The sequence below is a fragment of the Mesoplodon mirus genome (assembly GCF_964341445.2).
Source record: "Mesoplodon mirus genome assembly, chromosome: X".
NCBI lineage: Eukaryota > Metazoa > Chordata > Mammalia > Artiodactyla > Ziphiidae > Mesoplodon > Mesoplodon mirus.
Genome location: NC_138981.1, coordinates 59,132,470 through 59,145,133, shown reverse-complemented (window position 1 = coordinate 59,145,133; position 12,664 = coordinate 59,132,470). Strand labels below are relative to the sequence as shown.

Genomic DNA, 12,664 nt, shown 5'->3' with positions numbered 1-12,664 from the left:
AAGATAAGACATCTTATCACTGCTACGGAATCAACCAGCTAGTTTCCCAGAAGCCATAAATTCCCTAACTATGTGCTTCTGGTGTCATGAGGTTAGATATAACTGGTCAGTCTACTTGTATACTGATATATAATAGAATGAAAATACCCGCAAAGGCAGGGACTTCTATCTGTTTTGTTCACTGATATATCCCAAATACCTAGAACAGGGCCTGTAACATGTAGGTACTCAATAAATATCTGTTGAATACACACTCTGTCATCACTTACACAGCTCAATACTTCACCCAATTTTTATAACATTCTTCATAGAGTAGCAGCATTATCACTCAAGCCTCGAAACACTAAAGGGATATCAAATATTTTTCTACAGACTCTACAGGGAATCAATAATAGAGGCCAAACTGGAATTAAAGGATTCCTATTATCTTTTTATATGGGAATGCCAACTCCTCTAACAATCAGATTAAACAGACTATTCTGACAACAGGGAAAGAACTGGGTGGGAGCCAGATCCAACTGAGCCAGTAAGTTTTCTCTATCAATTTATTAAAATGCAACTTACTAAAAATGCAATTTATTAATTTGAGTCATGCCAGGAAAAACCTGATTTGTATTTATTTTTCTACCCAAAGATAAATTTGAATTCAGAATAATTAAAGATAAATCATTTACCTCCAAGTATGATACTTTCAGAGTAAATTCGAAGTCACTCTTTTTATCAATTTCTTGGAAGAGCAGCTGTATTACTCTAGGAATGACCCCAACTGTTGGTTCATTTTCTTGCTCTGCAGTGTATGCACCTCCCATCGAATAGGTTTTTCCAGAGCCAGTTTGCCCATAGGCCAGGACGGTTGCATTGTATCCTGACAAAATAGAAGTCACATGTGCAGTGATGCTCAAATATTTTCATCCAATCAATACACTCTACTTCCTTCAGCAATTACTTGTAACAAAATTGAGACTGCTCTCTAAACACAAGGGTCTCTTAGGAATGTCAGACACAAAGAAAAGTTATTTGAGTGCCATGACTTTGCACTACTCCAAATAAGCAAAGAAGAAAAATATCAAACCTGAATGTGTGCCTCTCTTGATAGCCCTTAAAAGCTAGGAAGTAAAACACTTAAAGATATGACTGAGATAATGAAGGTGGCCAAGTCACTGTCTAAAAGCCATTCAGAGTTTTATAATTCTACTTTCTCTCTACTTGGAACAATTCTAAATTAGGGCAATTAAATGAAAGTTTTAGAAGCTGCATAAATAGAAGGGTTTCCAACGTGTATTTCTTTGGTTAACAGAGTCTTCATTTGAAAAGGCAACTAAGTTGCTTTTTACAGTCAATGAAAGCATCCTTGCCTATATGAATTCTCAGACTGCATTTGGACCGTATTATCAGGCTCCTCATAGAAATGTCATCATTTAAGTATGATTCAATGTGATATATGTCCTTTGCTTTTTTTTCTTTTTGAAAGAACTTATTCACCTAAATGAAGACCCTGATGTTCTGGAAGATCTTAAGATGTTAAATTGATATTTTCACTGTAATAGATTGCTAATATCACCTGGCATGACTCTGGGACAAGAGAATAACATTCCATAATCTTCTGTAATACCACAGATATGTATATATATAGTAATAAATGGGGAAACCAAGTTTCAGTACTTTTTACAAAAACTCAGGGTGCTGTTGACCTGACTGAAAAATACTGGCTTTATCTCTGCAACTGAGAGCAATGTTAACAAAACACATAGATATTGGAATCACTTTCTACTTTATATTGCCTCTAAAGATTATCATTCTCATAGTTTCCCAAGTCAAGAATACTAAAGTAGAACTATAGTGTTCTTACTAAGCTGTGAAAGGTACATTCTGAGGAAGATAACAAGATAATGAAGGGTCTGGATACCATATTTTTTTAGGAATGGCTAAAGGAAAGGAGGGATGGTTAAGTAGAAGAGACTTAGAATCAAATAATGGTCCTCCAAATATGTAAATAGGAAAAAGATTAACTTTATAGTGGAGAAGTCTGGCAGACACCACCTTAATCAAATGATCAAAATGAACATCAATAGTAATGGAACAAATCAAAATCGTGTGCTGCCTGATAGAATTCAGTGAGAAGAATACAGCATCACTTCTGTGATATTCCTGCTAAAGATATATTGATACAACCTGAATCTAATCATAAATAAACTTCAGACAAAACAAAATTGAAAAACAGTTTACAAAATAACTGGCCTGTGATCTTCAAAAGTGTCATGATCATCAAAGTCAAAAGAAGACTGAAGGAGTTTTATAATAAAGGAGACTATAGAAGTAGTACAACTAAACGTAACATATGATTTTGAACTAGATCCTTTTGCAACAAAGGACATTATTGGAACAACTGGTGAAACTTGAATGAGGTCTGAGGACCAGATGGTAGTGAGGTAGCAATGATAATTTCATGATTTTGATGGTCATATTGTAGTTATGTAGGACAGTAGGACGAAGTTCTTGTTTGTAGCAAATATACACTGAAGTATTCAGGGGGCCATCAGGTCAACAACTCAAGTCAGATGGTTCAGGAAAAAAAAGTTCTTTATGCTGTTCTTGCAACATTTCTGTAAGTTTGAGATTACTGCTTTAATAGTTAAAAAATTTGAAACAGAGTATTCAGTGTATCCTGAGCCATGACATCATTTTTTTCCCACTTCTTTTGTTTTTGTTTTTGTTTTTTTTTTGCGGTACGCGGGCCTCTCACTGTTGTGGCCTCTCCCGTTGCAGAGCACAGGCTCCGGACGCGCAGGCTCAGCGGCCATGGCTCATGACATCATTTTAAGAAGTGAAAAAGGGGCTTCCCTGGTGGCGCAGTGGTTGAGAGTCCACCTGCCGATGCAGGGGACACGGGTTCGTGCCCCGGTCCGGGAGGATCCGACATGCCGCGGAGCAGCTGGGCCCGTGAGCCATGGCCGCTGAGCCTGCGCGTCCGGAGCCTGTGCTCCGCAACGGGAGAGGCCACAACAGTGAGAGGCCCGCGTACCGCAAAAAAAAAAAAAAGAAGTGAAAAAAAATGTGAATAGCTGTTGCTTGGAAGAAGGCTTCTGTTTGCCTAGAGGGATGAACTAACATCACTGGGTAGAAATTACAGGGAAGCAAATTTCATCTCAATATAATCTAAAACAATTAGAGTTGTCCAAAACCAATCAACAGGACTACCCTATGAGCCAGTGATATCCCTGTCAAAGAAAAAAATTTTAACCAGATGCTGGAAGTTCACTTAGAGATATTGCTAGAAAGTATTTTTCTTTGGATGGAAAGTTAGACTAGATGATGTACAAATATCCCTTTCAACTTTAAGGGACTAGTATGCCATGGTTCTACTTCTTTTAAATAGCCCTCTGCTTTGAATCCTGAATAACCACTGTACTAGAATAACAATTAGACACCTCTCAGGCACTGCTCCCTTCTTCAGAACTTTGCCATGGTCTTCAATAATACTAAAGCCTTAGCTTCTGTAATCAAGATTATTAACTGGCCAGGGTATTCGGGGGCTTTAGGAAATCTCAAAGGTTTTAACTTTAAAAATATTTTTTCTTAAAGATAGGAGCAAAAAGTTTAACATTTCTAACGTATTTAAAAGTATGGGGACTTCCTTGGTGGTCCACTGGCTAAGACTCCATGCTCCCAATGCAGGGGGCCCTGGTTTGATCCCTGGTCAGGGAACTAGATCCCACATGCTGCAGCTAAGAGTTCGCATGCTGCAACGAAGATCCTGCACGCAGCAATGAAAATCCCGTGTGCTGCAACTAAGACCTGACGCAGCCAAATAAATAAATAAATAAACTTAAAATTCACAAAAGAAAAAACACAAGTGATAAATGTCAATAAAATATAAAAAGATTTTTTTTAAAGTATGTATGTAGTCATCTATTTCCATTCTTACGCCTGGACTTTGAACTCTTCCAGGGCCCAGAAGCTATGTTATTTATCTCTGAATCCCTCAACAGGCTTTGCAGTGCCTGGGCCTCAAGTAGGCCCTCATCAGCACCCATCAAACAGCTTAGAATCTAATGAGGTTCCAGGACAAACAAATAGAAACATATACAAGTCAAAGATGAGCAGAACCATAGAAAGCAAATATAGTATAAAACTAGCTTCAAGGGTACAAGTGATATTGGGTTAGTTCTTAGGCTGTGGGCTTTCTGAAGGCAGGACTCATGCTTCATCCATTCCTGTATTGGCAGCACCCAATCACAGTGCCTAACACAGTGTATGCTCAAGAACCGTTTGAAGAATCAAACAGCCTCACCTTTAAATACGCCTTTTATGAGTGGTGCTACTGCTGTATTGAATACTTCCTCTTGTTCAGTAGAGGGGTCAAACACAAAATCGTAGGTAAAGGATTTGTCAGTACCAACCACCACCTAGAGAAGGCAAGGGACAAGGAGTAAGAAAAAAAATGAAAGGCCAGACCACGCCCCTCACTGCCATTTGGCCCCAGCTGTTCAGAGGCAGGCCCAGGACTCGCTACGCACCTGAGGTTCCTCGGGTACGAAGGAAAGGCACATCTGGCAGCCCTCATTAATCTCTTTGGGGACCAGAGGGCGACATCGCAGTGCCACTCTTACAGGAATGCCCTTCACCTCTTCCTTCATGATCCTACCTCGGCACCGTCTCTGCGGCGGGGGGGTGGGGAAAGATGATCGCTGATTAAGTTTGGTAGGTCGGCAGGGGTGGGAAGGCTTTCCTCCTCAGTTCCGGCCTTCCTCGGAGGGTGTGGTGGGCTAGGGAAGTCAGCGGTAGCTTACGGTGGCAGCCTCCCGCTCCCGGCGGGATCGCTGCCTCGGGAAAGTCACTGTGCCTCAGACTTTGCCACGACAGGACTGCCAGTCAGCCGACCCTCTGAAGAGAGCGAAGTGGCGTCTGAAATGAAAAGGAGAAGCCCAACGGAGACGACAACAAAGAACCAAAGCCCCAGGGTACCGGGAAAGGCAGATCCTGAGCTAAGGTGTGCCCCCTTAACTCACCAAACTAAACGTCCTTTCCCCGGTCTCCCGGCGCCCTGTCCCAACCGCAGCTTTAACCGCCAAGTTTCAAATCACTCTCGGAGGCGCCAGCCAATCGGAGCACAGACAAACTGTGCGCGAAGCACGCAAGCGGCGCGCGCAGGAAGACGCATGGGGGAGGAGGAGGGCCTGCGCGCCGCACCCTGACCCCGCCCTTTTTCCACAGCTGAGCATCCGCTTCCGGGTCCCAGGCTGAATTGATGGTGAGAGGAGTACGGGGTGCCTGGGGCCTGCCGGCGGGGAGAGGTGGTACGACGATTTTTTTTACAGCGCCGTGGGCGCAGGACTCAGGCACGATGCGGGACGGGTATCTGGAAGGTGGCTGGTGGTAAAGGAAGGGCCGATCTGGGGACCCCCACCATTACTGATCAAATTAGGGAATGTGGGGCGGTACCTTGCCCCGAGTCCCTGTGGATAGTTGGAGTCAGCACTCCTTTGAATTTCCAAAGTAGTCAGATCTTTCTAGACGCGTTCCTGATTTCCTCTTCTCTAGAATGAAGACGGTACATCTATTTTGCAGGATTGTTGTGAGAAAGGAGATCATTTCTATAGTGTACCTAACAGGTTGCTTGGAGTCCATATATTCAGCTAAGTTGATAGTTTTCTTCCTTCTCTCCCAAAATGTTTATCACCTACCTAGAAGTGGGCCGGGCCTAGAGACTGACAGCCTTGGAATGGGTTGGGGTTGTTTTCTGAAACTCGCTGGGCTACTATCCCTTTTGAACCATTTTCGTCAGCTTTGACTCACCCTTCCATTTCAGGGCCTTGCTGAAGATGGACAGCCGGATTCCTTATGATGACTACCCGGTGGTTTTCCTGCCTGCCTATGAGAATCCCCCAGCATGGATTCCTCCTCATGAGGTGGGAACCATCCGTACAAGGGATTTTTTTTCCCCATAGGCAAGGGATGATATATGAAAGGTAGGATGGCAGGGTTAGAAAGCTCAATGGACAGTGAATCTTAGCCAGAAGTTAGATTCTGAGCAACTGGGCCCATTGGGAACTTCTTATGGAATCCTCCTGCCAGAGTCCACTTACACCAGAGAATTCTGGAAATTCAGAGCCCTGATTTCCATTTTGTCGGGGTAAAGAAGTGGGAAGCTACTGGGTGGCTAGCATTTCCCCACTGCTATCCGTCTACCTATTTGGACAGTGTTATCTGTTCTACTTAAACTAAGTCCATGACTTCACCTTCTCCTGGCTTCAGGGTGATGCAGTTGTGTTCTAGATGAAGGTAGTAAGACTGGTAGTAAGATTTCTGGGGTTGCTGTGTCTTGCAGAGGGTATACCACCCAGACTACAACAATGAGTTGACCCAGTTTCTGCCCCGTATCATCACACTGAAGAAGCCCCCTGGAGCTCAGGTGAGTTTATGGAACAGTTGCCTCTTATTCCAGGCGAGATTTGTCCGTACCAGGCCCAGAAGTTAGCCACGGTTGGGGGGACGGATTGGGAAGCAGGTAAGGAGGTAAAGAAAGTTACTTTTATGGGCAGAAAAGCTGAGATGCCACTTCCACAACTTCTGACTTCTCTCTGAGGGACACAAGGCAAGCTATCATACAGTGATGCTACTAGATGTCTTGTGTTTGTGGTCTGTATTGAGCCCCCATTCTGTGCTCTTGTCTTACAGTTGGGATTTAACATCCGAGGAGGAAAGGCCTCCCAGCTAGGCATCTTCATCTCCAAGGTGCGTGTGCCTGGTAGGCAATATGGATAGCTACTTCCCTTTGTTAAGTTATCAGGTTGCAGAACCCTGATGTCCCAAGGCTTGGGGAGAGGGATGATTTAGTAGACTCAGAAGGGGCATAGTGGGGATACCCTTGCCCACTTAAAACTTCCCACCTGGCAAGCCACCGTTTCCCTGCATTGTCTCACACACACACACAGCCGATAGTACCTTACGTTTGAGTAGCACTTAATTCACTTACATTCTTTGAAATTATCCCACCTTGATCATGTATATTCTCTCCTTACCAACAGGTGATTCCAGACTCTGATGCACATCGAGCAGGACTTCAGGAAGGGGACCAAGTCCTAGCTGTGAATGATGTGGATTTCCAAGATATTGAGCACAGCAAGGTGAGCACAGCACCCTGGGCTGTGGTGAGGCAAGAAGCCATCCCAGGTAGGACACAGTGGATAAGATTAGCCTGATGTGTAACTTGATAAGAAAGAATTTCTTCTTGGTTAAGAGGGAAGCAGCTATTAGTGACCCAGAAGGTTGGAATGGCAAACTACATTCCTTCTGTTATGATTCTGTCCCGAGTTGTATCTTTTCATTTGTACAAGCTGCTGTGTTCCTTCCAGGCTGTTGAGATCCTGAAGACAGCTCGAGAAATCAGCATGCGTGTCCGCTTCTTTCCCTATAGTAAGTGCCGCTCTCTTTTTTGCTTACCTGGCAGGGCCTTCGGTAGGAACTCTTTAAATACCAATTACTAGAGGCCCCACAAGTTGGAGATGGGGAGTTGGGAGCTCAGGCTGGAAAATAACCTGCTCTTTTCCTCCTTCTTTCCCCCAGATTATCACCGCCAGAAAGAGAGGACTGTGCACTAGAGAGTTGCAACCCACAGCCCTCCACGTGGAATCTTCTAGGAAGAGCTAGCTAGGCCTCAGGGAAGCCACTTGGGAAACTCTACTCTCAGCCCCACCCTGGCAGAGTGGAGTAGGGAGGATGGGGAGACAGCGAGGCCCTGCCCTGAGCCAGCTGGCCAACTGCATTATCCCACCTGTACTGCACTTTGAGTTCCCTAGTTTTCTAGGTGGGCTTCATTCCCTGGAAGGAGAAGGATGATGATGTCTAGGTATCGCTTAGCCTGTGGAGAACCCTGCTAGAGAAGGCAACTGACGTTTATTGAATACCATGTGCGAGGCAGTTCCACATATGTCATGTCATTTTCATTAACGTCTACAAATCTTGGGGGCCTCCCACCTAATCTGCCTGGCCATCTCATCCCATCCTTATGCTACCAGTCATACACTCTGGAGATTCCAGTGGAACCCCATTTTCCCCCACTCCCTCGTTCTATCTTCTCCCTCCAAAAAAGTAAAACAATGCTGAGGAAATGTTGCTTGACACTGATTTGGATGATACTGATTGGGTGTTAAATGCCTTCAAGATAAAAATAAAAGCTCTTCCAAAGAGAGGAGCCACTAGAAGCAGCAGAGCAACACTATATGTACTTCACAATTCTCTCTCTCAGAACATTAGGGAGACCCAGGAAGCTTATCTGCAGTATAACTGAGGAATGGTATAGGGTGAGGGGGTACTGGAGGAAACAGTACCCCTTCCCCCATGAGCTGTGGCCATTTCTCTGCAGGGGGCAGTATTAATATGGTTCTGTCTTCTCTTTTCCCAGATTCTTTCATCGGGAACATAAACTAAGGGAGAGGCTTGGATGCATTTCTTTTCAGGGACAGCAGTAAGAAATTGCTTCCTAATTTTCACCTGGTTGGTTGAGCAGTACTGACTGCTGATTTCCCCCTTGTCTTCACCCCAGCCCCCAAATAACCTTCTGCTATGTTCTTAGCAATCCATTGTTAGAGATTCCAGGCCACGCCTTACGCCATTTCCATTGGCGTGTTCACAATACCCGTTCAGAATAGAAAGTTGTCTAATGAGGTATGGGGCGAAGTTGTACCCCACAATGAAAGTCCCGAACTTGCCTTGAAAGAATCCTGGGGAGCTTCAATATATATTTTGAGGCCCTTGCCCCCATTGAGTAATTCTGTTGATCTGAGGTGGAGCCTGGATGTCTGAATTTTGATTTTTATTTATTTTTATTGTTTTGTACTTAAAGATCTTTTTATTCAAAGTCACAATACAATTATGTACATCAACTATACCTCGATTTAAAAAATCACAATACAGGCTTCCCTGGTGGCGCAGTGGTTGGGGGTCCGCCTGCCGATGCGGGGGACACGGGTTCGTGCCCCGGTCCGGGAGGATCCCACATGCCGCGGAGCGGCTGGGCCCGTGAGCCATGGCCGCTGGGCCTGCGCGTCCGGAGCCTGTGCTCCACAGCGGAAGAGGCCACAGCAGTGAGAGGCCCGCGTACTGCAAAAAAAAAAAAAAAAAAAATCACAATACAATTAGGAGGCTGCCCCTCTGCACTTTCAGTACCACTTCTACTCATGTTGCCACAGTTAACTCACTTTGCCACTCTACTCTCTTCTCTCCAAATTTTGCACAAACCAACCAATTTACTAACTCTGCGAAGCACTAATCACCCAGGGTTTCCATGCTTCTTTTTTGTTTTTAATGGATTTTAAAATAAGGGGAATAAGTCTTCAAATATGGGAAACAGTTCTAAATAGTGGTAACATATCTCTGTGAGGAAGTTCTGGTTCTTCCTATAAAACCCACCCCAGCTGTACTATGGTACCTCTTCCAGAGGCTCGCTGCTATTGTTAGGTAGCAACATCCTAGTGAGCAGAGCTGGAGGTACAATCAATCTAGCTGTCTCTGTGTTTCCTGGGAAATCCCCCCATATAGAATATATGCTCCTGTTTGCTCTGCTGCCCCCCAATGGCCATCTGAGTAAAAAAATAGAGGCTGAGATACTTGCACAAAGGCATATTGGCTGAGTCTACTGAATGTTGAGGTCCAAGACTCTCCCAACTGTCTGTGGTTAAAAGGTTTTAAATCAACTCATCGAAGAAGTGTGGTAAACAGGGTAAAAAGTCCAAGCCAGGTGCCACGGGCCTAAGAGGCAAAAATCCTGCCCTAAATTGGTTCTTTGAGGTATTTAGAATGGTTCTGTGTTGGGACACCAGCATGATGCAACTGCATTGTGGAGGTGTAGGTAGAGCATGGAGAAGGTGCAAACGATAAGAGGCTGAGGTGAAAGGACCAGTCATTTATTGAGGGTGACATAGGAAAACAGTGGAGAAGGAACTGTATCAATCTTTGAGGTATCCCAGCTGCTATAGAACTGTATCCCCTATAGATGTGTTTTAGCAGTCGTAGACGGCCAGGTGGGATTCCTGGACTCTGCCAGAACTTTCCACCCTGTAAGTGTGAGAAGTGGTCAAGAGAAAGTGATAGCATTTTCAGGGGTTCCGTTTTACTCCTAAGCCTAGGAATTGAACAAGAGCTTAGTAAGTGGCCAAGTATTTAAACCATAAACATGAGGTTGGGGGAGAAGGACTGGTACTGGGAAGCCCAAATGCAGTAAGTTGATCATATTAGGCAGAGAGATAACCTAAGCTATCAACAGGAACAATGGTTTTTGATGCCTAACTCATTGGAGGGTTCCAGTTGGATTTTAGCACTGAAGTGTGTGGTAAGGAAGGAAGGTAATAAAGTGGCTGGGGTCAAATCTCAACTTCCAGGGGCATCTTCTAGGACATACAGAAAAGGAATTTTTATCTTACGATCCCTTTCACCTAAAGGCAAACCAGGGAGCTGCTTTGGGCTGAAGTTAGTCCCATTTTCCCTTCAGTATCAGTCAGGCAGAAAAATTGGCCTGGCCATGAAAGCAAAGGAAGTTTGCCTTCTCTGCTTGTACCCTCCCTACCCCAGCAAAGCTGGGAGAAAGGATAGTCTCGTCTTCCTTCAGTGGAGAGGAATTACCTCTGGAAGTGAGGGCAGAAGCCATGCTATGGAATAGCCGTGTGTGTGTGTGTGTGTGTGTGCGCGTGTGCGTGTGTGTGTGTGTGCAAAAGAAAGAAAAAAGGTCAGGTTTAGAGATATGATTCCAGGCCTTTGCACTGCATGATGGGGAGATGAACCTTACCCCCACCCCTCGATAGGACAAGCCAAGGTTATCCAAAAGAATAAGCAGTGGTGAATTTGGCACTGGTCTCAATAAACATCACATTGGGGTCTCTGGATTTTTCTTCTGCCTCCTCGGTAGAGACTTGTCTGGGCAAATGAGAAATGATACAAGGGGCCAGATAATGGTAAGACCCCCTTCTGACCCAGAGTTAGTGGATAGGGATAGATCCTTCTGAGGCGTAAACATGCATCCCTACGACCAGGAACCCTCGAAGCCCTGAACCCATGACCTTTCTGATCCCTGACACAGGTAACTCCTCCCAAGTAAATAGAGCACAGTAGACCCTCCCCATTGGGATTGAGCTCTAGGTATGCCAGAAGCAGTTGCAGTTATACCTTTCCTTTTGTTGTTCAGATCAATCTTGTTACCCACCAACATGATGATGATATACTCTGCCCGTACATCTTCTACCCACTTATCTGTTTCCTTGAAAAAGTTGATGTCTACAGGACAATGTGTTGCAGAGAGTTGAAACATTTAGTAGAGATTTGGAGAAAATAACGTACCTGTCTTTCTCTCTCCTAGTCTTTTTTTTTCTTATGCTCTTATGCTTGTATTTTTTAATCCTCTCTGCTAGTCTTACCAACCTCTCTATTGCTTCCCTCAATCCCCTTTTCGAGTAAAACATGGCATAACTCCCACTTGTGATGTCATAGACAACCACAGCAATAGTTGAATCATGAATGTTGCTAGAATTAGGCTGCAAAAGTTCTGGCCAGCTGCATTCCATAGCTGCAGCTGAACCTGCATAAAACAAATGTTTAGAAAGAAGGTGGAGAGAGATAGAAAAGAAACTAGCTTTTTAAAGGCTAGAACTTAATAAAGGCATAAAAAGAGTCAAGGAAATTGGGTTCCTGAAAAGTCGCTGCTATGGCCACAAACCAAGTGCCTACCATCCTAGGACAGGTCCGATCTCAATACACTATTTTGATTAAGGAAGACCCTACAGAGCAGCAGATTTAAGGATTCAAGGCTACTTGGACTTTGTTACAGCTGGAGATTAGATGAGGGCAGACAGAATAAGAAACAGCACAGGATTTGGTAGTTTGGGGAGGTTTCACTTTTTATTTCTCCTTCTTTATCCACAGGTAATGTGGGGTGGTGCTACCCTACTGTGATGAATAGGCCTAAGTGATTGAGGTACCGGATTAGTGGCATGAGAGTGAACACTCACTATTCAGTCCTCCAAGTACATGATCTTAGAAAGTCAATTCCAAAGGTCTCCTGCAAACCCCTCCTCTACCCCCAATACCAGGCAGTGTTAGACCCGGAAGTGGAGAATAGCACTTGAAAAGTGTCCTGGCTCAGCTTTTCAACACTTACAATAGATAAGTTTGAGGAGAAGAATCCCTGGGTAAGTTGACCAAAGAAGGGGGCAAAAATGTACTGTGTGATGCCTTGGCGGTGGGCTCACCCAGCAGGCGCCTTCGAAGCTGTTGTACATAAAGTGGGTGATGATAAGTAGGCCAAGTGTCACCCTGGGCGAGGAGGAAATTGATTCCCCAGAGAACACCCCATTCCATTCCATACCGTCACACCTTCCTGTTCCCAAAGCCCAACCCAGACCCCCACTACTCTGACCCCCAAGGATTGCAGTGTTTGGATTTGCGCAGAGACTGGTGCTTGGGTGCCTCGTCTGTGGGCCTTGTGGTGTGCTATATGCTTGGCAGGTGAGTGGCACTTGTTGCCTGGGGTCACATGGCACTCTCTGTCCAACCATCAGCGTCACCCTCAGGCCTGGTCTCAGGGCCGTGTCCCCTCAGGCGCTGCCCACAGCTCCGAGGTGGGAGTGGGATAGTTGGGGTGGGGGCAGAGGTGACCAGGGCCCAGAAGGAAAGT

The 12,664-nt window shown here is 44.9% G+C and overlaps 2 protein-coding genes across 4 annotated transcripts in view; one reads left to right on the top strand and one right to left on the bottom strand.

Moving 5' to 3' along the window:
- Positions 1 to 5,096, bottom strand: part of KIF4A (kinesin family member 4A) — a 129,177-nt gene extending 124,081 nt beyond the window's left edge. The window contains exons 1-4 of one of the 2 annotated variants that reach the window (XM_082609877.1): positions 5,010 to 5,096; positions 4,518 to 4,905; positions 4,292 to 4,406; positions 675 to 865 (exon numbers count right to left, since the gene is read on the bottom strand). In XM_082609877.1, the coding sequence (XP_082466003.1) occupies positions 675 to 865; positions 4,292 to 4,406; positions 4,518 to 4,637 (426 nt within the window). In that variant the 5' untranslated portion in view covers positions 4,638 to 4,905; positions 5,010 to 5,096. The remainder of the gene's footprint in view (positions 1 to 674; positions 866 to 4,291; positions 4,407 to 4,517; positions 4,906 to 5,009) is intronic. The other variant, XM_082609878.1, reaches the window with a different exon arrangement.
- Positions 5,097 to 5,229: 133 nt separating this feature from the next.
- On the top strand, positions 5,230 to 8,204 carry PDZD11 (PDZ domain containing 11). Of its 2 annotated transcripts, none has more exons than XM_082610133.1 (7): positions 5,230 to 5,251; positions 5,810 to 5,909; positions 6,329 to 6,412; positions 6,679 to 6,735; positions 7,029 to 7,127; positions 7,356 to 7,416; positions 7,567 to 8,204. In XM_082610133.1, exons 2-7 carry the CDS (start codon positions 5,823 to 5,825, stop codon positions 7,599 to 7,601), a joined length of 423 nt encoding a protein of 140 aa, XP_082466259.1. In that variant the 5' UTR covers positions 5,230 to 5,251; positions 5,810 to 5,822; the 3' UTR covers positions 7,602 to 8,204. The 2 variants fall into 2 exon arrangements, with proteins under 2 accessions (XP_082466259.1, XP_082466258.1); XM_082610132.1 differs by having other exon boundaries at positions 5,236 to 5,339.
- Positions 8,205 to 12,664: the final 4,460 nt, after the last annotated feature.

Excerpts from the sequence above, each read along its gene's own strand:
- PDZD11 (XM_082610133.1), top strand. The coding sequence starts at position 5,823 with ATGGACAGCCGGATTCCTTATGATGACTACCCGGTGGTTTTCCTGCCT. Across the intron at positions 6,736-7,028 it reads TAGGCATCTTCATCTCCAAG|GTGATTCCAGACTCTGATGC; the intron begins GTGCGTGTGCCT and ends CCTTACCAACAG. Across the intron at positions 7,417-7,566 it reads TGTCCGCTTCTTTCCCTATA|ATTATCACCGCCAGAAAGAG; the intron begins GTAAGTGCCGCT and ends TCTTTCCCCCAG.